We start from the raw sequence: 25,000 nt of genomic DNA on the forward strand, positions 1-25,000 counted from the left end.
TCCAAGTTGGGGACAACCGACCGTCTGCGCATGTCCTAGCCACTGGGGGACCGAATCGCCCCTCGTTGTGTGCCAGGGCTATAGATAGATAGATGGTACATAGATAGAGTAGTTAGTTAGATAGATAGATAGATAGATAGATAGATAGATAGATAGATAGAGATAGATAGATAGATAGATGATAGATATAGATAGATGATGGATAGATAAGGTGAATAGATGATTGATAGATACAATGGATGGATGGGCAGTTAGATGGATGGATGGCCACAGATACATACATCGTAGATAGATAAATAGATGTTAGATAAATGCTAGATGGATAAATGCTAGAGATAGATTATTTATTAATATAGAGACAAATAGATATGACGGATGGATGGGTGGATGGATGGATACATAGATAGATACACAGATAATTAATAGATAGATGACAGATAGAGTCATTCTAGTCAGAATTCTCAGCCTCACACTACTGACATTGGGGGCTGGTGACTCTCTGATACGGGGCGTCCTATGCACTGTGGGCTGTGGAGCAGCATCCCTGGTGTCCCCCCACCAGGTGCCAGGAGCACCCCTCGCCACCACGGTGACAACCAAAATGACCCCTGACTAATACATAGCGCATATATATAAACTAATACATATCTATGTGTACGTAGATGTACATGTGCCTGTATATATATATGATATATCATGGTATGTGGTATATATCAACATGACATCCTAATGTATGTGTTTTTTTTAATTTTATTTATTTATTTGGCTGTGTTGGGTCTTCGTTTCCGTGCGAGGGCTTTCTCTAGTTGCGGCGAGCGGGCGCCACTCTTCATCACGGTGCGCGGGCCTCTCACTGCTGTGGCCTCTCCCGTTGCGGAGCACAGGCTCCAGACGCACAGGCTCAGTAGTTCTGGCTCACAGGCCTAGTGGCTCTGCGGCATGTGGGATCCTCCCAGACCAGGGCTCAAACCCGCCTCCCCTGCATTGGCAGGCAGATTCTCAACCACTGCGCCACCATGGAAGCCCCCTAATGTATGTTTTGATAGCATCGTTATGTCCTATTTTTTCCCCCTTAACCTTCTGTGCTGGGTGATCCAGCACAAGGCATCAGATGGTCGTGCAAACCAGGTTCCTGTGCACCAAGCCCCCGAGGTCTCCACCCTAACCCCCTCTTGGTTAACCCATCAGAGGCTGACCACCCACCAGGAAGCCCCTCCACAGTGAGTTCTGATTCACCGTGTGGACTCACCTTGCCCCAAACTTTACCCATTTGGGGGGAGTCATTTCCTGATTGGTTGAACTTTACGTTTCCCTCCAATGTCTGGAGTTAGAAATCATTCTTCTTTTTCTTCTTCTTCTTTCTAATTCTAGGCATTTCAAGGAAATGTACAAGTTCAACCAGTCAGGAAGCATCTTTATCACCGAATCATGTTTCCCCGGACAGTGACAATGAATGTTTAGCTCGAAAGGTCAGGGTGGAGGCATAAATACTTGTTTTCAAATTGCACAGCAGAAAAGGTGTCAAACTGCCCGCCCTCCAGCCGAGCTTGAGGCCCCCTTACTGGTTCTCCTCTGCCGATGCTGGTGTCACTGAGTTTTATCTGGAAGAAGACATCAGAGAAGGTATTGCAAAGGCAAACTGGAAAACCACTTAATGAAGGATCACTGTCTGATGGGGTCAATTCCCCCCGCATCTCCAGAACCAGCCCCGAAGGCTCCCATTCCGTTCACTGCACAAGCCGAACATCTTGCTTACAAAAATAGACGGTTTATTCTGAGGAAGTTCGAGGTGTACAGGGCGCTTGTCAGTGTAGTACTGGGGCTCCTCAGCCACCTCCCCCATCCTTCCCCGTCACGTTAACCCCCGACATCCCCGCCATAACGAAGAACCGACATCGGTCGTTTTCCGAGGAGGGATCGGGGTTGGAATCTCGCCCGTGTTCCCCGTGCTCTTCTGGGATTCAGTCTGCGATCCTCTCATTTTCCTTAGATGTTCCAGCTTCCATCTTTCTCAGGATTGTGGACAAGGAGGGGAGCAGACTGACGGATGTCTTGATGGTTTTGACTTACGCTGTAGGAAGGTCTTGGTGACAGACAAAATCAACAAGGGGACAAGGAAGGCAAGAAAGGAACGGCGGTTGGCACGGGACACACTGTAAACTAGGGATGTAGCCAGGGATGTCCGGCAGGGGTTACCAGCCAAAGCTGGGTCCCCACGGGTGTGGGATGGGACTCTGAGGCAGGCGCTGGGTTCGACTCCCTGCTGGCTAACTCACCAGCTCCGGTCCACCGTTGGGGCCTTTATCGGTGAGTCCCACAGCAGTAATCTCATCCCACTTAGGAACCCGCCCTGCACGCTTATTTACATCCACTCCTACCCTAGAGGTATGTTAACAGCACTAAGGAATCTCATTGGCATTACAGAACCGTGTAGGTTTCCAAAGACAGATCAGACGCTGGAAGAAAAAATAAATCAACGTCTCCGTGCGAGAGTTTCCAACAAACCACCTGTTTTGAGCATGGATGTTTTAAAACAGGCTCGAGTAAAGAGAATGACATAATGAAACCCCGCGTTCCCTTCGCCCAGGCTCAAGCATTATGAGCTATCAGCATTCTGGCAGCTTTCGTTCATCCAGTCCCCAAATACGCGCCACAAATGCACACACGCGCGTGCACACACAGAGACGTGGGCGCATGCACGTGTACACGTGTGTGAAGTGTGCATATATGGGTGTGCACGCGTGTGTACATGTGCATGCTTGTATCTGCTGTCATATTCTAGAGCAAGCATCAACCATCGTAGCACTCCGCCCAGGACCATTTTCATTTACACCTTCAGCATTTTAGGATCTCCTTCAACAAAGCCAAGGCCCCATCATCCCACCCAACCAATCCTGGGTTCCACCCGTGCCCCGTTCGTGTTCTGCTGGCCCGGTTCACGCCAGGAGCCCAGGACACCGTGATTCTGCCATCCTTGAAATTCCAGGGAGCCTGGTGGGAGGGTCATGGGACGGCTCGGCCGTGAGATGGGAGGGTCTTGGTCAGGCAGGGGTCTCAGGAGTCCGAGGGAGAAACCTGTCCGCCCAGCACACGGGGAGAAGTCAGGGATATGGGTCTCTGCGTTTTTCCTCCCACACCCTCCCAAGGGCTGAATCACAGAATCACATCTTGTTTTTTTCTCATGTCTATGTACATGCGAATGTGTTATCCTTTTACGGCAGGCTTAAGAGGGCAACAGATTGAAGGAGTGTGTGGGGAGAACACACACACACACACACACACACACACACACACACACACAACATTGTTAAAAGGCCGAAAGCGGGGCAAATCCCGCCCTGGGATTTCAGGTGATCTGACGGACCTCTCGGACAGGTTGACGGTCACCTGAAGTTCTGGATGGAAATTCCCAGCAATTCGAAAGACCCTGTCGGACCACCTGAATTTCGGTGGAACTGGGGGCCCCTAGAAGGCAGAAGTCATGGGGGCGTCGACAGCCCTGGATGGCGGAGTGGCCGCCAACCAAATAAGGGCTCGCACAGCCCTCTGGGACCTAAAGGCTGGAGGGACGTGACAGCCACTGGGGGAGGGTATTACTACCTAGACTGGCTTCCTCTGAATTCAAACTGTGACGCCTAATCTCAAAGCAGCAGAAAAACGTCCTGTGAGGGTGGTTTGAGGTTTTTCACACTTTTGTAGCATCAGACGCTGGAGGCCCACGCCCAGACGTGGGTGCCACTGTCTCTCCGGCTCAGGGTTTCCGCCCCCAGACTGTTGCTCCCTCGACCTGGCTTTCTAGGGTTCACCTTTGGGACAGTCGGGAAGAGCGGGGGGACAGCACGCCATGCACGGACCATCCAGGTCCCAGACACGTGCCCTTTTCTCGTCCCTTGCACCCATGGGCTCAAGTCCTTCCCCAGGGGCACGTCCGGCTGTGCCTCTGAGGCTCCCGAGGGTGGCTCTCGCTCCCTGTAAACACAGACACTGGCTCGGACACCGTCCTCTGTGGAGATGCCCCAGCTGCGTGGCCTGGGGCGGAGGACGGTGAAGGGGCCCTCCAGGCTGCACCTCCAAGCTGAGGAACTGGATTCCACAAAGCAGGTCCCACCCTGGGAGCCAGCACCAGGCATGGGCCCTCCTGCAGCCACCCAAGCAGGAGCCAGAGGCTCAGCCTCAGAATTTCAGAGTGTGTGTGTCTCCTGGGGCAGCCGTGACAAGTTCCCATAAACTGCAGGCTAAAACCCCGGACAGACTGCACCCTGCCCCAGCCCGGAGACCAGACGTCTGAGGGCAGCCATAACAAGTTCCCGTAAACTGCAGGCTAAAGCCCCGGACAGACCTGCATCTTCCCCCATCCTGGAGACCAGACGTCTGGGGTCAGGGCGTCCCAGGGCCGCGCCCCCTCCAGAGGCTCCAGGGGAGGGTCCTTCCTGCCTCTTCCAGCTTCTGGGGGCTCCGGGCTTCCCTGGGCTTGTGGCCGCGTCCCTCCCGTCTCTGCCTCTGTCTTCCCGGTTCTGCTCCTGTGTGTCTGGGTCTCTCCTCTTCTGCCCCTTAGAAGGACCCTGTCGTTGGATGTAGGGCCACCCTGATCCCATAGGTCACACTTTGCGGTTCCCAGCGGACATGGACTTTGGCGAGACACCGTTCACCCCAGCGTACGTATGTCTGCTTCTCTTCCAATGTGACCAGGTGCTTCCAGAACATCAGCTCACAACCCCCATCCGCATCTCTGACCCACGGAGGGGACGTCACCTGCCCCACAGCCAAGCCACCCTGGAGGTCCCTGAGCCCCCGCCTGCCGGCCCCTCCAAAGTCTCACCTTATAGGCTGCAGGGCTGTTTTCCTTTCCCAAGAGAGCCCTGAGCTGAGTCCTGTGCATCTCCTCGTGATGTGCAAAGCACCCAAAAGTTTGTTCTTTCAGGCAAATCCCAGCCTCCCGGGAACCTGCTGGTTTAGCATCCTGGGCAGTCCGGGAACTGGGCCCCTTAACTTCCCAAAGCAGCCCAGGTAGTGGGGCTGGCACAGGTGTGTCCCAGGTGCTGAGCAGACCTGCTACGGGCTCGTGTGGTCAGTGCTCTCCCCTGGTCCTCCAAGGATCCCACGGGTCAGGCCAGGAGCCCCTCCAGACCCCCAGGACGACTTGCCGTGGCCCGGGGTTCTCAGCTCGGAGGCGGAGCCAGAGAACAGCCCGGAGGGGGCCCCTGAGGCAAGCTGAACCCCGAGGCGGGTCAGGGAGGTGCAGCTGTAGCTGCGAACACTCAGAAACTTGTCATCCGCCCAGAGACCCTCGGTCCACACCTCCAGGACGGACGACCTTCCGGTCTGGGGGCTGTGGCTTGGGGATATTTAAGGAGAACCTGATCCCCGCCGGGGAGCCCCCGTGTTTGCTTGGCTCCGGGGGGCGGGGGGAACCAGGTGATGTCGGGGGAAACAGGTGATGTCGCAGGGACCCATGGGCCCCCAGAGCACGGGGCCCGAGGTGGCCTGTCCACGGGCACGTGGCCAAATCCCAGTGCCCGGAGGGACCGCGGGTGGATTGTCGCAGGGCGGGGGAAGGACCGCGCCGCCCTCTCCCGGCTGCCCCGCCGCCGCCCCCGAGGGGCGCCCGGCTCAGAAGACGCTCTCCTGCCGCTTGACGCTGGGCCGGCCGGCGGCGTCCAGCCCCTCCACGGAGCGCACGGACAGCGTGCGTCCGGAGCCGAGGCTCTCGAGGTGCCCCTCGGGGCTGCCAGTGGGCAGGGGCCTGTAGCCCAAGTAGTGCCGCATGTGGAGCTGGAACTCGCGGGACGCGAAGTAGTAGACGAAGGGGTCCAGGCAGTTGTTGAGGCAGCTGAGGCAGAGCGTGAGCTTGTACACGTGGTAGTAGCTGCGGCCGAAGAAGAGCCGACTGACCACGTGCACCAGCAGCACGAAGTTGTTGGGCGCGAAGCAGGTGACGAAGGCCAGAAGCACCACGGCCGCCAGGCACACGGCGCGGGACCTCCGGGCCTCCCCGTGGCGGTCGGCCGAGCGCAGCAGCGTGAGGATGGTGGCCGTGTAGCAGGCCACGGTGACCACGAAGGGAACGAGGAAGAGCACGACGAACAGGGTGAGGAGGAACACCGCCCACATGGCCACGCTGGGCAGCATGCTGGACTTGAGCACGTCGAAGCACGTGACGATGCCCAGCACCTCCACGGCGTAGGTGAGGTCCGTGCGGGCCAGCGGCGACAGGGCGGCCAGAAGGAGGAGCCACGTGCCGGCGCAGGCAGCCACGGCGTAGCGGCGGCAGCGCCAGCGGGCGGAGGCCAGCGGGTACACGACGCCCAGGAAGCGGTCCACGCTGATGCAGGTCATGGTGAGGATGGAGGAGTACATGTTCGCGTAGAAGGCCACGGTCACCACGTTGCACAGCAGCTCGCCGAACACCCAGTGGTTGCCGTTGCAGTGGTAGTAGATCTGGAAGGGCAGCACGCAGGCCAGCATCAGGTCCGTGACGCTCAGGTTGATCATGAAAATGACCGAGGGTGTCTTGGGTCCGATGTGGCGGCACAGCACCCACAGGGAGAACAAGTTGCCAGGGATACTTATCAGGGCCACCAGCGAGTACACCACCGGCAGGACCACCGCGATGGCCGGGTCCCGCAGCATCAGGAGGGTGGCGTTGTCCGGACGCGTCACGTTCATGTCCATCCTGGAGCCGGGGGTTGGGGGGCCGATCTGGAAGAGAAAAGGGGCGCCAGGGGTGAGAGGGGCGGACGATGGGGTCTGCCCGCACAGGGACGGAGAGATGGGAGGGTCCCCGGCGCCCGAGGGGCGGGCAGCTCCCGGTTCCTCCTCTGCTGGCCCTCCCTCCCTTCTGGCCCCTCTTCCCGCCCTCCACCTGTATCCCAGACCCAATAGATGCTAAATCCTCAAGGGCTGCATCACCCACAAAAGCTACGAGGAACCATATGAAAACACCCACCACCGGCTGCCAGGCTCCCGACCCAGCACGGGGGTCACAAACCTGCCCCTCCCTCCTGCACCGGGTGGTGGTGGGGGAAAGAGACCCCACACCGGGACGTGGAGACCCCGTGTCCTGTCCCTGCAGGCAGCAGGTGTGGGCTCAAGTCTGCTGGGGCCAGAGGACACAGGACTCTTCCTGTAACTGCCCACAGCCCAGCTGCACCTGGGTCACTGCACTCCTGCCCCTCCCCTGGCAACTTCCTTCCTTCCTGTGACTTGGAAGCATGGGGAGCGTGCTGTGAGGCACGGTGCGGAGGCTTCAATGCTGGGGCCATGAGGATGCAGGGCGGTGAGGCCGAGGTACAAGGTTACAAAGTTACCAAGGGAATGACTCTGTTTCCAACCTGCAAAGTAGCTTCCCTCGGATTCTCTGAGCCCCGATTTCTTCACTGGCACACAGTGAAGTCAGGGTCCCCCCACCCCAGGGCTGTGCTGGGTATCGCAGGCTGCCCTCCCCGACCACACGGGTGTGCTGTGCTGCTGGCGTCGTGGTCCCAGCAGGATAGTAACTGTCACCCTGCGCCTGGCCTCCTGCCTTTGGCCCATAACCGCTCATCACCCCAACACTGCAGCTCCACTCCCTTCCAAGTTCAGGACCCCAATCCCAGAGCACCCGTTGTGGCTGCTCCTTTGGGGCGGGGGTGGTGGTGGATGTTGGGGCCCCTGAGACATCATCCCCATGTCTTCCCTCCCTCCCTCCCTCCCCGGTGATGTCACAATAATCCTCTTATTGTGACATCACCGGTAGCACCAGCAGGACATGAAGATAGAAAAGGGGCTTGGAGGTGTGCTGGTGACACGTTCCCAAACTGCAAAGGGGAGTGGATCCCCTGCCCGGCTCCAGCCCTGATGGGGGGTCCTGGGGGTTCCCCCCTCAGACCACACAGAGCATCCTCTGCTCCTCCCCCATGATCCCACAGAGGAGCCTCCCCCGGGCTGCTCCCAGCCGAGGGATCCGGGGACCACGGTTGAAGGGAGCGGTGTCTGTCTTGCAAGCACCTGCTTCCAGGTGCCATGTCCCCGCCGTCCCCGCCAGACGTGGTTTTGGAACCCCAGCGGCCTCCTTGCCTCCTGGGAAGTGCACAGCAATACAGGAGCCCATGGAGAGGCCCAGGTACCTCGTGCGGCTGGCAGCCCATTCCCTGCAAACCATGGGGAAGACGGAACGGCTGTCGGGCGGGTGTGTGGCATCTTTGTTCTTGTCTTGACCCCCCCCCCCCCCCCGTGAGCTCCCAGGGCTTTTCCCAAGCATAGGACGGGCTCTTTGTGGGCAAAGGAGGATGCAATCGGAATATGTGTCACAGGAGTGGGGGAAACTGCCCATCAGGCCACGGTCTTAGGAGCAGACGCTGAGGTTTCCCAGAGAAGAAGGAATTCTGAGTCCAGACAGCAGGGTCAGCTGGTGCCTGGGTCTCTAGCCCCGCCCCCTGCCCTGCGGATTTCAGACTCACCAGCCCCACAATCAGTGTGAGCCAATTCCTTGAGATAAATACCTTTATGTATATGCACGTATATATATGCACGTCATAGGATGTCTATGTATAGATATACATACACATCTGTGCAGTAGTACATGTGTACACATACATGCAATTGAATATACACGTGTATAGATACATGCTTCTATAGCTCTCCATCCTTTGGTTTCTGTTCCTCCGGAGAAACCTGATGATACAGAGCCAATGGTCCTGAGAGCCCTCCTGGGGCTGGGGGACCATGACGAGATGCTCGTTACTTTTATGCTGACCCTCATGTTAAGAGACAGTGGGTTTGCATTTCCAGACCCTTCCATAGAGCGCTCGGGATAACAAAGGTGGGAGGTCCCTGCCCACGGCGGCCCCTCCCACTGGGTCCTCACGCCGCGCTTTCTCAGAAACGTTAAATCCAAAACCAGCTGGGAACAGGTGGCTGGGTCTCCTGCCCACGTTCATGGCGTGAAAGCCCCTGCTCTTTGCCTGGAGCCGCTGGGGAGCACCAAGCCTGCCCTTCAGAGCTCACGGAACAGAGTCTGGAGCCAGAGCCCCAGAGCCCTGGGCCGGGCAGCCATGCCGATGCCAGGTCCCAACACGCCGGGTCCCTCCTGCAAATATGGGCATAACTGAGGTGTGGGCAGATGCCCTGGATGCCCTCCGGAGCCAGTAGGCTCTGAGCTGCTGGCACCTGAGCCTCGCACTCCTGAACTTCTGTTTTTCCCGCTGATCTGCCCCCCCGCCCCCATGACAGAGAAGTCCACCCAGCTGTCCGCACACCCCACTCCTGACTGCCGGCCCCTCAGACCCGCAGAGAGGGAGGGCCCGGGCCTGGGCCCGGCGGGGACAAGGGATCCCTGGGGCTGCCTACACCCCGCCTTCTGGGTACAGCGGGTCCCCGTTTCACTTTCTTTCTAATTTCTTATGTAAATGCAAACCAAAGGCGGCTCACTGTTCACTTCTGCTGGTTTTCAAAGTCTGGGTGACGGCTTTGCTGCCCTATCGACCTGGAGGACACCGGAGTTCTCTTTCTTCGAATGCCAGACAAAAGAGCTTTAACACTTAAAAGTAGGAAAAACAGCAACAAAAACACCCCAACAAAACACACAAACAAACACAAAAGGAAGAAAGAGAAGCGCGGCGTGTGCGTTTTCTCACTTTCAAAGATGGCACTCAAGTTGGGCCACCTGACCTGGAGTCCACGGGGTGGGGACAGCTGGTGGGGGTCAAGGACATGGCTTAAGGATGCTGTAAGGGACCATTAGGTGTGCTGTTGTGCTGAGGATCTGCCCAGGATGCCATGTTCCTGTAAGGGGCCGTCTGCAAGCCAGGAAGAGGTCCTCACCACAACGTGACCCCGTTGGCACCTTGATCCCAGACATCCGGCCTCCGGGACTAGGAGAAGTAAATGTCTGTTGTTTAAGCTGCCCCGTCTGCAATATTCTGTGATAGCTGCCCGAACTGACCCAGACAGACATTATACTGATGGCCTCAGCCCGTGGCTGCATGCGAGCTGTGGTGGTGACACGGCGGTGGTCACAGGTGTGTGTTCCCTGCACCGCACCTCACAGGACCCCGCATCTGGCTCTTAGGTCTCCCTGATGGGTTCACCTGGGTTTTGACTCGCTCCACTTGAATCCAGAGTTTCCTTCTGGCTGGGGTCACCTGGAGAAGCCCTTTGCCCCCGAGGGTTTGGGACTCGGAAACCGGAGCTGCAAGCTTGTGCAAACAGCACGTCGTGTAAAAGTTGGCCGGGTCTTAGCCAGCCTGGGGGTCTTTCCCTGGAGCCCAGCGTACACCCCACGAGAGGAAACTCTGCCATCGGCCTGGGGTTTCGAGGTCTGTGTTTCTCACCGTACCTCTTACTTCTCTTCTCGAGATCCCGCCGGGGATGACCGCGTTGCTATTTTGCCGTTGGCCGAGGCTGTCCCTTCTGCATTTGACCGCGAGTGTGTACGATGCTGGGGATCCTGAAATCAGGGCGTGGGGCTCAGCCGGGCACAGGACCCTAAGACACCCACGGCTCCCATCCGCACTGCAGTCTGACTTGTCCCGACATGGTCACAGGGGCGTCCATCCCTGGATGTCTGTTAGCGGGAAACGTGGTCCTTGAGCCACCGGCGAGGCCAGGACCCAGCCTTCGACGCTGATCTGACTGCAACTCCCCTTTCAAGCCTTCCTGCCCTGGTCTTTCTTCCTCTGCAGGAGCCGTGCCACCTGTGGTGCGTGTGTGCACAGCGAGCTTCCGCAAACCCACTTAAAAATGGCCCGGGTTTCGCTTTGAGTGGAAAGAGTTCTGCTCTGCTGGCTCACGGCCAGGTGCCATCCTATGGTCATTGCGGGGGGTGGGTACGGGCCCCTCCTCACAGCCACCCACCTCCATCCATCCTCGGCTTCAGGAGGAAAAGGGAGCCGTACTTCTTGGGATCCCCGTGGCTGCTGCAGCGGGACCCATGGAAGGGAGAGATGCCGATAATTTACAGAAGATGGGGGTGGGGGGGTGGGGGTGGGGGTGGGGGTGGGGGGTGGGTGTGTGTGTGACCTGGGAGGCTGCTGTGTGTCCCCGGGGAATGGGGGTGGTGGTCTGAGAAGATCAATGAGGGACAGAGCTTCAGACAGAGAATCCATCCCCCTCGAGTGGAATTCCGAGGGCGGGGCGGCATTTGGGAGGCCTTTTTCCATTTCTGCTCAAACAGTTATGAATGCCACCCCCACCCCCCAGGGGTTTTGATCTGTCCTAACCTCCAGGTGGGAGCGTCAAAAGAGTGTGAATTTGCATAACACGCGGCTGCCCTGCATGGGTTGCAGAAAACCCATGTGGATGTCAGGAGGCTCCGGGCACCCTCTGCAGCCCTGTAGCTGCTGCCTTCCCCCCGCCGTGGGCCCCCCCTCCGTGCTTTCACCTGTACCATCTCAGGGGAGGGCAGGCAGCCCCCTTGGGGCTCCAGAAGCCCAGCCTGCCGCCGGCTGCAGAGATCACGGCTGATTAATAAAGAAATCACCTCTAACAGATGCCGGCTTCTCTGACACCCACGGCGTTTGCGGTTTGGACCTGGAGGAGGTCTGGGCGGTGACAGGATGGAAATTTTGTGAAACGAGCAACGAACAGCCACTGGTGGCCGCCAGACGCTCCCCAGGCGCTGGGCGAGCAGAGGTGGCTCTTGCAAAAGGCACCGGACACAGGGCTGCCCGAAGCAGGCGGCCTGGAGGCGGCGGGTGGGAAGTTCTGGCTTGTTCTCTGCAGGAAACCGCAGGCAGTTCTGAGACACAGACTCAGCTGCGTCTCAGGTGTCCAGGGCTCCCGTGCATCCCCCTGCAGGCCCCCCGCCCCCCGTCTTGGTCTCTTTTTTCTTAATAGTCTTATTGAGCTGTAAGTTATAGATCATCAAGTTCCCCCATTTACAGTGGGCACTTCAGGGCTTCCCTGGTGGCGCAGCGGTTAAAAATCCGCCTGCCAACGCAGGGAACATGGGTTCGAGCCGCGGTCCGGGAAGATTCCACATGCTGCAGGGCAACTAAGCCCGTGCGCCACAACTACCGAGCCTGCGCTCTAGAGCCCGCGAGCCACAACTACTGAGCCCGCGCGCCTAGAGCCCGTGCTCCGCAGCAAGAGAAGCCACCGCAATGAGAAGCCCGCGCACGGCAACAAAGAGTAGCCCCCGCTCGCCACAACTAGAGAAAGCCTGTGCGCAGCAACGAAGACACAACACAGCCAAAAATAAGTAAATAAAATAAATTTTTTTTTTAAATCCACACTGCAGCAGTTTTTCATAGATTTGCAGATGTGCACCCACCCCCATCACGTGATCCCAGAACATTTTCATTGTCTCGAAAAGAAACCTTGCACACCACGGCCATCACCCCACACTCCCCTGCCCCAGCACACATGGATACAGGTTTACAAATTAAGTTCAAATTCACGTGTCGTACGAGTGACCATGTTTAAAGTGGACCATTCGGTGGCACGGAGCACATTCACAACGTTTTGGGACCATCGCCTCTATCTGTTTCTAGAAAGTGTTTATTATCCCGAAAGGAGACCCCGTCCCCATTAAGAGTCTCTCCCTATCTCCCTCCCCCAGCCCTTAATCTGTCTTCTGTGTCTGTGGATTTGCCTGTTTCCTACCAACGGAATCACACACTGTGTGTCCTTCTGTGTCTGCTTCTCTCACTGAGCATCATATGTTCAAGGTCCATCCACGTGGCAGCCTGTGTCAGAGCTTCACTCCTTCTCATGGCTGAGTCATATTCTACTGTGTGGACGGACCCCATGCTGTTTATCCATCCATCCATCCACCCATCCACCCACCCACCCATCCATCCACCCACCCATCCATCCATCCATCCATCCATCCATCCATCCACCCACCCACCCATCCATCCATCCTTCCATCCATGGACACTTGGGTTTCCACTTTTTGTTTGTTGTGAACCAAACTGCTTATCGGTCACACCCCGCCTGGGACCACTCCTGATGTGAAGTTTGGAGATGCTGAGTACAGTGGTCCTTCCATCTCTGTTGAGGTGGGTCTTACTCAGGTGGGGAGGTGAAAAGCACCCCTGAGTCAAAGGGATGAGTGCCGTTTGGGGACCGCCCCCCCATATCCTTTCAACCATCACAGCCAGTGTTTCCCGAGTGCTGGGGCTAAACTCACAGTGGCGGGGACTGGAGGGTCTGGACCCTGTGCAGCGTGGACCGGCCTTCCTTCTGGGTTTCTTGGGGTTGTGGTGCTCTGCCACGGGAGTCTCAGCCCCGAAGCGTTCAAGGGCCTCTGCTTCAGAGAGCGGGTGATGTCGGAGCCTCCAAATGGTTGGTGCCTCGTGGTACGTAGAATATTCACTCCTGAGATGCACATGGGCTGAGCAGCCCTGCCCGGCTGATCGCTGCAGGGACCACTGGTTCCTCTCGTACCCGGGACAGCTCCCACCCCACAGATTTTGTTCAACAGACTCAGGATGACGGAGCCACGCTGCACTAACAGCTGAGCGATGTGGGAAGTGCTGGGAAAACGAGTGGCGTGGGGTCTCCCCACCCAAACGCTCAAGTGTCCTCGTGTGTCACATCGGGGATATAGACTCATCCTCTGAGGGTGGCCAGGGTACCAAGTGACCCAGTGATGGTGAAGCATGTCATAAACTGGGGTGTGCCCATAAATATTAACTAGGTCAGTAACTGGGGGGTGTCCTGGGTTGTCCTAACAAATGACCGCAAGCTGGGGGCTTTGCAATAACAGGCATCCACCCTCCCCCATCCTGGGGACCAGACGTCTGAGCTCAAGGTGTCCCAGGGCCGCACTCCCTCCAGAGGCTCCAGGGGAGGATCCTTCCCGCCTCTTCCAGCTTCTGGGGGCTCCGGGCGTCCCTGGGCTTGTGGCCGCATCCCTCCCGTCTCTGCCTCTGTCTTCCCGGGGCTTCTGCTCTGTGTCTGGGTCTCTCCTCTTCTGTCTCTTAGAAGGACCTGTCATTGGATTTAGGGCCACCCTCCTCCAGGAGGACCTCATCTCAGACCCTTCACTTCATCACATCTGCAAAGACCCTGTTTCCAAATAATACCCCTTCCCGAGGTTCTGGGTGGTCATGCATCTTGGGGGACACCATTCAATTCACCACACCCTCCCACTGGGCAAGAGCCCGATAAACAGCTCAGCTCATAACAGGGGAATTTCTCCTGGAATTTGATCATGACATTTGATGCACTTGTCTTTCCAGAATCCTTACGTAGGTGCCAATAATCAATACTAATCAGTAGGCTTTTAAAGTATAGCTCAGGGTCACCGACTGTCTGACACACTTGTGGAAGGACCCTGTCGTGGGATGCAGGGCCACCCCAATTCCAGGAGAAGCTCATTGCAGATCCTACATTTCATCACATCTGCAAAGACCCTGTTTCCAAACAAATCACATTCATAGGCTCTGGAGGCCAGGACGTGGAGATGTTTTTTGCAGACCCCCACTCAGCCAACTTCAGGCATCAGGGAGATTATTTGTAAGCGCTCTTTGACCTCAGTGCATCCCAGGGTGAGGGTTCCAGTTTTAGCCACATCCCCTCCAGCACCAAGGCTGAGGCCTTGGTTTTTGGAGAGAAGACCCCCTCCGCCCACCCCGGGCACCCATGCTGCAGAGGTGGAGGGAACACAAGGCTGGTCTGGAATCTAACCATCACGCCCAGGAATTCCCGTTCCCTCAAGGGTCGGGACGCCAGGAGGCTGTGCGCCCTCACCACCAGCCTCGTGTGGAAGACCCCCTTCTTGCCAGCGACCCCAGGACCTGGCTGATGCTTCTGGAGCTGCCCGGCAGGGGAAGCTGCATTGGGTTTTCTGGTCGACCATGGGAAACTCACGGAAGACATAGGGAACTCTGGGGTTGTCGCGGGTGAACTCCGTCTCCCCGCGAGTTCATAGGTTGAAGTCCTAGCGCCCCGTAGGTCAGCGTGTGACTTTAGTTCCAAGGAGGGTCTTTGCAGACGTAATTAGTTAGATTTAGCTGAGACCTCACTGGAGCAGGGTGGGGCCTGGGTCCACTATGACCGCTGTCCTTAAGGGGACATTTGGACACAAACACACAGAAGGAGGGAGACAGCCAGGTGGCAATGGATGCAGAGACGGAGGTGATGTTTCTGTAATCCAGGGAAGGCCACGGGTGGCCAGGAAACACCAGAAGTTGGGAGAGAGGCGTGGAATAGAGTCTCCCCGACAGCTTCCAGGAGGAACCAACCTGCAGGCGCCTTGACTTCAGACTTCAGGTCTCCGGAAAGGAGAGACGCTGAATCTGTGTTGTTGAAGCCCCCCAGCAGCCCCAGGAGAAAAATGCACGAGGGAAAAGAGAAAGGATTGAGCTGACAGACTTCAGAAAGCCAAAGCAATGATCCTGCAAAATGAAAGAGAGGGAGGGATCTCAAAGAAAAGATGGAGCCTGAAAGGATGAGATCGTAGGAAACAGAGAGACACGGAGACACAGCCGACAGCCTCGGGGAGACATCGCTAGCAGGGAGGAGGGATAGAAATAGCGAAAGATGTAAAAACTGCATGGCAAGCAACATCAACACATATTGATGTGACCTCTCCCCCTTTTTTGGCCAACACTCTCAGGGGGAGGGCATATAAATGAGCTTTGCTGAAGCCCAGGATGAATGGAAGCTCCAGCCAACGTGGAGCTGCGCCCAAGGACTAAAGAAATACTCCAGGCTCTCCTGGTCAGGTCTCCTGCCCACAGTGGGTGAGCTTTCCCCCCAGCACCCCTTATTCCAGAGACCCACAGTGCTGGGGGACACCCCCCAGGACCCAGACACAGCATCCCGTCCAGCCCTGGTGGGGACAGGGGTACAGGTGTATGTTTGTAGGCAGAGTCACACTGGCTTCAAGGAGAATTCAGCTTTGGGCCAACTTACTGGCATGGCCAGTAAGACATGGTCCCGTGGTCCCCATTCACACACTGAAACTTGTTGGAGCAAGAGTCTTGGTTGACAGGTCATCTCGATATATGAGGGGTCCTGAGGGGGGCAGAGATAGTGGACGGACCCCAGGGGTTCTCACCCAGTCAACATTGTCATCCCCGCCAGGGGACACTCAGCAATGTCTGGGGACATTTCTGGTTGTCACAGCTGAGAGAGGGGGAGCTCCTGGCACCTGGCGGGTGGAGACCAGGGATGCTGCTTCACACCCCACAATGCCCAGGATGCCCCACATCAGAGAGTCATCCAGCCCCGATGTCAGTAGTGCTGAGGCTGAGAAACGCTGACTTGCATGAGAGACTATCTATCCATCTATCTACGTACCTATGTATCTATATATCTATGTATCTATTTACCTATCATTTATCTATGATCCCTCCAGCTATCCATCTATCATCTAAGCATCTATCAACCTGTCATCTCTCTCCTATCTACCTATCCATCCTTTCATTTATCACTTGTCTACTATATCTATCTATCTATCATCTATTTATCCATCTATCTGCTTATCTATCATGTATCTATCATTTATCTACCTATGAATCATGTATCTATCATCTATCTATGATCTCTCTCTCTATATATATCTCTACCTCTCTATCTTTTGGGGAGAGAAATCCCAAGAACTAGAGAGACTGCAGAGAAATTACAGACCAAGAGAGAAGCTTGACCAGAGAGGGCAGGAGCTGGAGAAGCAGAGGGGCAGGGAGGAGGTTGAGGACAAGATGCCTTTGAGGTACATACCAGAAGCCTCACACCCTGCACCTTCCCCCGTACAGGGCTCCCTTTGCATTCCTGTTGGTCCTTCCCCACTGGACCCCAACTCATCCCAACAAGACCAGGGTCAAAGCTGTCTCTTCTATGCAGCTTCCTGAGTTCCCACAGCCCAAGAAGAGGCAGAGGTAGGCTCTACTGAGCTTCCAGGCTCCAAAGAGGCACAACATTGCTTAAGTGTTCAGACAATCCAATTAGAGAGCAGACACATATTTGCTCCGGGTCAAGGAATAAAAAGAAAGAGCAGTATTTGTGTCTGACCCCATGCTTTTCCCCTGCAGGACAAGGCCCCTCCCTGCTCCCCCTGCCCAGAGGTGACCACTGGGGTATGTTTGCTGTGTCGCATCCTTGCAGACACGTCTCAGTGTACATGACACACACACACGTGTATGTGCATGCACCCACACAGGTAGGAGTTTTCACCTGCATGCTGTACCTATCACCTGTCCCAACGTTCCCACTTCGAGCTTACATAGAGTTCCTCTCTGCCACTTTCCACGCTGGAATGCTCTGTGGGTATTTCACCCTGCTCCCCAGGCTGTGGGCGTTCGGAGGGATTACCTGAACTTCAGACTGTGCTGACTCACACCTCTGCAAGCATTTCTGTGCGAGCATGTGATAACGTCTTCTAAGACAGATTCCTAGGAGTAGTGTCGCTGACACAAAGGGTGTGCACTTTTTAAATTGCACGCATGTGTTGGAAAGGAAGAAAGATCTAAAACCTACCCTCTAAGCTTCCTCCTTAGAAAACGAGAACAAGAAGAACCTTTTAAATCCCAAGCGAGCAGAAGAAAAGACATAATAAAAGCGAGAGCAGAAATCAATGCAACTGAAAACAAAATCAACTGAGGAGAAAAAAAGAAATCAAAAGCTGGTTCTTTGAAGAGATCAATAAAATCGATAAACCTCTAGTCAGGCTGACTAAGGAAAAAAGGGAGAAGACACAAATTACAAATATCAGAAATCAACGAGGGGACATCACTACCGATCCCACAGACGTTAAAAGGAGGTTCAAGGGATAACATGAACAATTCTATGCCCACAGATTTGATCACCTAGATGAAATGGACCACTTCCTCGACGTAATATGCCAAAAGGCACCCGGAGAAATAGGCCATTTGAATAGGTCTATATCTATGAGAGAAATTGAATCCATAATTAATAACCTTCCAAAGCAGGAAGCACCAGGTCCAGATGGGCTCGTGAAGAATTCTACCAAAGCCTGAAGGAGGGAATGCTACCAGTTCTCTACAGTGTCTTCCAGAAGATTGAAGCAGAAAGGCCACCACCAAATACCCTTCCCACACACGGTGCCAATTTGAATGTGCAGAAAATGGAACAAGGGCGGGGGGTGGAGGTGGGGAACTCATTCCTCAAGTTGTCACCGAAAATCTGTCAGCGGCCTGTCTCATCTTTTCCACCCGATGGGCGATAAGTGGCGTCTGACTGACGTTTCAAGTCACACCTTCATAACGGCCACAGAGGTTGAGTGCCTCTCTCATGCTCTCACACTGGCGTTTCCTTTTCGGAAACCAAGACTGACCGCCATTGGGCCACTCAGAACTCTGTCTTGTTAGCATGATAGTAGTAGCTGTTGATATGTGATGGGAATTCTGGTTGGTTTGTTTGTTGGCTGTGCCGCGAGGCATGTGGGATCTTAGCTCCCTGACCAGCGATCGAACCTGCGCACCCTTTACTGAGGGCGCAGAGTCTGAACCACTGGACCGCCAGGGAAGCCCAATGTTTGTTATTTTCTGTGCCCCAGGCTGTATTGTCACTATTCCTCGTGTGCCGTCACACACAGGGATTGTCAGTATGTCTGCTCTTTGCAGAGGCTCCGTGTCTGCCGAGCAAATGCATGGTGGGATCCAAGAAAACACAATGTAAAATCCCAAACTCTTGTAAAGCAATTGTATCTGAGACGTCCCTGGGCTCACTCACCCACCCGAACCTGACTGTCTCCCCAACTGGGGCTGTAAGCCTTGCCTTAAGGGGCTTGTTTGGGGCACCACAGAGACACCTGCCATCCTAACACCTCGTTACAAAAGGTAGATTTAGAACAAATGATTCTGGAGTCTATAGGGAGAGGCAAAAAACCCAGAATAGGCAACACACGATGGAAGGAGAAGAACAAAATTGAAGGACTGACACTGCCTGACTTCAAAACTTACTCTAACGCTACAGGAAGCAAGATGGGGGGAGAGGGAAGCGGGGAGGGGCAATACAGGGATGGGGGAGCAAAAGGTACAAACTACGATGTATAAAATAAGCTGTGGTGGCGACATCCCTGGTGGCGCAGTGGATAAGACCCTGAACTCCCAATGCAGGGGACCCGGGTTCGATCCCTGGTCCGGGAACTAGATCCCACATGCCTGCCTCAGCTAAAGATCCCACACACCGCAGCGAAGGTGCCACAACTATATAAATAAATAAATAGAAAAAGACAAAAAAGATAAGCTATGGTGGGTTTCCCTGCAACTGAGAGAAGTAAAGTTTCTCTAACCCCTTAAAAAAATTTAAAAAAATAAAATAAGTTGCAAGGATATACTGTACAGCACAGGGGATATAGCCAATATTTTATAATAACTATAAACGGAGTATAGCCTTTAAAAATTGTGAATCACTAGATTGTACACCTGTAACATATAATATTGTACATCAACTATACTTCAATTAAAAAAAGAGAATCATGACCTTTTAGGAATATTCTAGGTAATTTTTTTTTTTAAGGCAGTGTGGTGTTGGTGAAAGAATAGAGAAATTTATCAGTGGAACACAATAGAGAGTCCAGAAGTAGACACCATAAATATGGTCAACTGATCTTTGACAAAAAAGCAAAGGCAATACAATGGAGTGAAGAGAGTCTCTTCAACAGATGGTGTTGGAACAACTCACATCCACATGGAAAAAAAAAAAAAAAGGAATCTAGACACAGACCTTGCTCACTTCACAGTAATTAACTCAAAATGGACCAGAGACCTACATGTAGAACACAAAACTATAACACTTCTACAACGTAATGCAGGAGGAAACCTACAGGATCTTGGGCATGGCAATCTGAATATCTGATTGCATATTTCAATCAGATATTTTTAGATACAACACCAAAGGCACAATTCATGAAAGAAATCACGGAAAAGCTGGACTTTGTCAAAATTTAAAAAAAAGTCTGCTCTGCAAATGACCCCGTAAATAGAATAAGAAGACAAGCCATAGACTGGGAGAACATATTGGCAAAAGACACATCTGAAAGAAAAAAAAAGACTGGAATCCACAATATACAAAGAGCTCTTAAAAATCAACAATAAGAAAAACAAACAACCCAATATAAAAACGGGCCAAAGACTCCACTTCATCAGAGACTATGTACAGATGGCAACGAGGCACAGGAAAGGATGCTCCCCGTTGGTCGCCTCTCAGGGCATTGTAAATTACCACCACGAGATCGAGATACCATCTGGCAGCTACCACCACGAGATCGAGATACCATCTGGCAGCTATCAGAATGACTAAGATCTGCAAACACCACCACCACACGCCAGTGAGGATCTGAAATGGGAACTCTCTTCCACGCTGGGCGTTATAAGAGGGTGCTTGCATCCTCTGTGGCCGTCTGCTCACTTGGAGGCGGGAACCACACTTTCCTGAGTGGGACCTGATGCCTTCAAGCTTCCACACCCTCCAGATTCCCCGTCTTTGTAGCCACAAGACTCCCATTACCGCTGTTTCGCCCCTAAGGGGATGCTAGGTTCTGCCAGCTTCAAAGTGAGGACGGAGCAGCAGAGACGAGGCAGCTGTGGGCGACGGAGGACAGATAGGGCATCTGTCCCTCTGTGCTCTCGGCAGAACCCTCAGACCGCAGGGCGAGGACGCTCCCCGCTAAGCGCAAACACACAAGCGGAGCTCTTATCTCCGTCCCTCCGTTTATTTTCCCTTTGATTACACAATCTGCACACAGTCCATCACAGGTGATTTGCATGCCGCTGGCCGTCTACACACAGGTGATTTTCATTCACCTCCTGCACGCTCCAGTGTTCTTGGCCTCCTGTGTCTTGCTCTCCGAGCTCTGGGCGACACCAAAGTAGCCAGAGACCACATTCTGCCCAAAGCAAGAAGCCTCTGCTTTCCTTTTGCATGACAATGGGGTTTTTGGGTTTGTTTTGTTTCCATTTTCAAGCTGCACCTCTCAGCCGTCTGGGCTGAATCACACCTGCATGTTTAGCCTCCGTCTGTGAGGCAGGAAGCAACCTGACGCGGATGCATTAATTAAGCGGTAATGAATGTGAAGTGACGATGTAAAGAAGAGAAAAGAGCCGGCCTGGGGGGTGTTGGCTGGGGCCCTGCTGGGAAATAGGAGTTTGCAAGTGGCACGTATTGTGAGATTCAAAGGCGCTTCTTTCGTGGGTGAACCGGAACGCCAGCTGTGTGAACAACGTGAAGAGACTTGCTTAACAGATCAGTAGAGACAGAGGGTCAGAGAGATAGAGACAGACCTACAGAGAGAGAGGTGTACACCCTTCATTTACTAATAGCTCTCCTCTATTTAAAGATGGTCACTCAAATGCCTTCTCTAGGTTACTGGCTAGCCATACAACCGTTTAATCATTCGCGGTGATTCCTTTCATCCAACTGCTATCAATGTGACCTGCCCAGGTGCCAGGGAGAAAACCATCTAAGGAACCTTTGAGAAGGGACCAAGGTACCGCTGTCATCTCGCTCCTGCCTGAACCCCAAGAGGGGCTCCATCCTTGGTGTCTCGATTCAGACCCCTGGTGACCAGAACCCCGAGGTGTGACATATACTTTTTCCTGCTCTGGAGATGCCGTGGAAACATCTCTCTTGGTAAAGTGGAAACGCTCCCCTAAAATGGCGATAAGCACAGACACCGATGCATGTCAGGGCGACTTTTTAGGAAGTGCTTTGTGCCCCCCTGCAAAAAGGATATTTTAGATGAAGTCACCATAATAAGCCCTCTTGGGCAGTCAGCTGCATCACACGTGAAACTTCACAGACACGCCTCCCACTTGGGTTCTCTGCCCCCAAGCCCCCAGGCACAGGTGGAGAAGGTCAGAGATGGGGGTCTTCCGGGCTGAGCAGACCACACACCAAAACCTACGAGGGCACCCGGCGAATCAGAGACGGCTTGGAGTGAGGGTCTCCAAGGAAGAAGCCCATCCTCCAGAGAGGGTCCAAGATGACCCATGGGGGCCTGAGAAGAACATTTCAGGGCTTGCAAATGGAATTCTGGTTTCCGTCTGGAACATAAGAAAGACATTGCACTTTGCTAAGAATTAGTAGAAGGATTGACCACCCGTGTGTCTGGTTCATAAACGAAATGAACACACATGTTTTGAGATGCACGGTCAGACATTGACCCACCCCTCCCCCCGCAAGGGTTAGGTCTGGAAATGAGTAAACGGAAAACCAGGTGGGGCTTGGAAGCTGTTTACTGGGGAAGAGATGAGGTCAGTGGGGTACCACCTTTCCATAGGAGAGCTGAGTCACCAACCCCAGAAGGAGATGCAGGGCCCGAGGGTGACAACTCAGGGTCAGGAAAGGGCTAATTCCAGGCTGAGTCACAGGTGGCAGGGAGTGGCAGCGCCCACGAGCCTGGGATTCCTTGCCGGGCCAGAAAGTTAAAGATAGATACATCAGTGGTGGAGGCACCGGCTCTAGTTTATAGTAGAAAGTGCGAGCTGGCGACTGGATTCCCAGTGTCCATGGAGAGAGTGGAAACTTGTCAATATGGGTCCATGTCCTGGGACCACCAGAATAAAACACTCCAAACGGGGGACTTAACGCATCCATCCTCCCCCATCCTGGAGACCACACCTCTGAGGTCAAGGTGCCCCAGGGCCGCGCCCCCTCCGGAGGCTCCCGGGGAGGGTCCTTCCCGCCTCTTCCAGCTTCTGGGGGCTCCAGGCGTCCCTGGGCTCGTGGCCGCATCCCTCCCATCTCTGCCTTTGTCTTGGGGCTTCTCCTCTGTGTCTGGGTCTCTCCTCTTCTGTGTCTTAGAAGGACCCTGCCATTGGATGTAGGGCCACCCTCGTCCAGGAGGACCTCATCTCAGACCCTTCACTACATCACATCTGCAGAGACCCTGTTTCCAAGTAAGGTCCTGTTTGGAGGCTGTGGGCAGATGTGAATTTGGGGGGACATGTCTCAACCCAAGAAACGGGTGATGATAAGGCAAAGGACCGTTCTGAGATTGATGGGGTCACCCACACACATAGATTTATGTGGTCCTTCCTGGGACAAACTACTTAATACATCGATTATTACGGTCAGCATTTCAATACAAGTCTGGGGTCTGAGAGCCAGGCTAGACTGAGGGGTGGCCCGACAATTCCTAGTGTGAAGGGTGGCCCCAGATGAGGTGGGAAGCCGGGGGACTTGGACCGAGGATAGAGTTCATCCTGTCCCCTTCAACTCCTCACTCTTTACAAATTGCCTCATAAAAACAGTCTGGTGGTTCCTCAATTAGTTAAATGTAGAGTTACCATGTGATCGAGCGCTTATCCTCCTAGGTAGAAGCTCAAGAGAAATAAAAGCGTATGTCCACGTGGAAACATGTACACGCATGTTCGTAGCCATAGTATTGACAACGAAGGGTGGAAACAGCCCAGTGTCCATGGGTGGATGGATGGGTGAGTGGATGGATGGACGGATGGGTGGATGGGTGGATGGGTAGATGGATGGATGGGTGGATGGATGGATGGGTGGATGGATGGGTGGATGGGTGGGTGGATGGATGGGTGGGTGGATGGATGGATGGATGGGTGGGTGGTTGGATGGGTGGATGGATGGATGGGTGAGTGGATGGATGGATGGATGGATGGATGGATGGATGGATGGGTGGATGGGTGGATGGGTGGATGGATGGATGGGTGGTTGGATGGGTGGATGGGTGGGTGGATGGATGGGTGGGTAGATGGATGGATGGATGGGTGGGTGGTTGGATGGGTGGATGGATGGATGGATGGGTGGGTGGATGGATGGACGGATGGGTGGATGGATGGATGGATGGATGGGTGGATGGATGGATGGGTGGGTGGGTGCATACACAGCATGGGGTCCATCCACATGATGGGATATGACTCAGCCATGAAAAGGAGCAAAGCTCTGACCCAGGCTACAGCGTGGATGGACCTTGAACACACGATGCTCAGTGAGAGAAGCAGACGCAGGAGGACACATATTTTATTATTCCATTTATGTGAAATGTCCAGTATCATCAAATCCACAGAGAGAAAAAACAGATTTTTGGTTGCCAGAGTCAGCAGGGAGTTGGGAATGAGGACTGATTACTCAGTGCGGACAGGGTCTCCTTTTGGGGGGATGAGAATTTTCTGGAACTGGACAGAGGTGATGGTTGCACAATATTGTGGATGTGCTAAGTGCCCCTGTATTATTGACTTTAAAAGGGTTAATTGTATGTTGTGTGAATTATAGCTCAATTTTTAAAAATGCCTCCTAAACCGCAGGGAGAAGCCTGAGGACGCCTCTGCTGTGCTTCCCTGTGTGTAGTTGGCCCTTTGCCCCGTGAACTCCTAGTTCTGAGGCTTTCGTCCCTGTACCCCAGCGTCCTCACCCCTCGGGTCACTGCCAGCGTATCTGGAGTTGACCGCCCACGTCTTCAGGTCTGTGGTCCCCACGGCTGAGTGAATCCCAGCCACGACCTGAACAGGAGGAAGGGGTGGCCTGAACATCTTCGCTGATTACGCAAAGCTTCGTGCTGGAAGCCACCGTGGACGGGCCGAGGTTCCCAGGGGCTGCCATTGTTCTCATTTCCTTCTGTACCAAGGCCATAGACAGCATCCTTCCTGGCCCTGCACCCGGGGGGTGACGTGGAAGGCTCGGGCCACCGTTCCCTGAGCCCTCGGGCTGCGTCTCCCGTTCCTTGGAAAGAATCATCCTGCATGTGTGCAAACGTGTCCTCCTAGACCCTTCCTTGGAGACAAGCCCCTACTGGTTTCCGTTTACAAATGGGGAAACCGACGCACAGAGGGATGAAGGGCCTTGCGTGGGACATGGACAGCTCTGTCCTGAGTTTAAGTTGGACACAAGGACGTTCCTGCTAAATGAAGAGTGAGGGAATGGATGACACGAGGACGGTCTCCATAAATGCAGAGTGAATGGACAGATGGAGGCGTGATGGACAAACAGAAGGAAGGGGGTGGCGTAGAAGGTGACCAGCCCTAGGCCTGTGACTTCGGACAAGTTAACCAGCCACCCCTCCTGTCCCCCCACTGCAGTGAACCTGTTGTCCAGAACCCCCTCACGTCCCCCCTGCAGTGAACCTGTTGTCCAGAACCCCCCT

The 25,000-nt window shown here is 54.4% G+C and overlaps 1 protein-coding gene across 7 annotated transcripts in view; it reads right to left on the minus strand.

The window, feature by feature from the left end:
* Window positions 1–2,066: 2,066 nt before the first annotated feature.
* The window catches only part of P2RY8 (P2Y receptor family member 8), a 51,338-nt gene continuing 28,404 nt past the window's right edge, over window positions 2,067–25,000 (minus strand). Inside the window, exons 2-3 of one of the 7 annotated variants that reach the window (XR_003430480.1) lie at window positions 4,820–6,699; window positions 2,067–3,075 (exon numbers count right to left, since the gene is read on the minus strand). Coding sequence is in view for 2 of the 7 variants with exons in the window: in XM_027095465.1 (XP_026951266.1) it covers window positions 5,611–6,672 (1,062 nt within the window). In the remaining 5 variants the exon portion in view is untranslated. Of the gene's footprint in view, window positions 6,700–10,315; window positions 10,824–25,000 lie in introns of those variants that run through there. The other 6 variants (XR_003430475.1, XR_003430479.1, XR_003430477.1 and 3 more) reach the window with 6 other exon arrangements.

Source organism: Aethalodelphis obliquidens, unplaced genomic scaffold, assembly GCF_003676395.1.
Source record: "Aethalodelphis obliquidens isolate GAN/ISIS:26980383/991018 unplaced genomic scaffold, ASM367639v1 scaffold91, whole genome shotgun sequence".
NCBI lineage: Eukaryota > Metazoa > Chordata > Mammalia > Artiodactyla > Delphinidae > Aethalodelphis > Aethalodelphis obliquidens.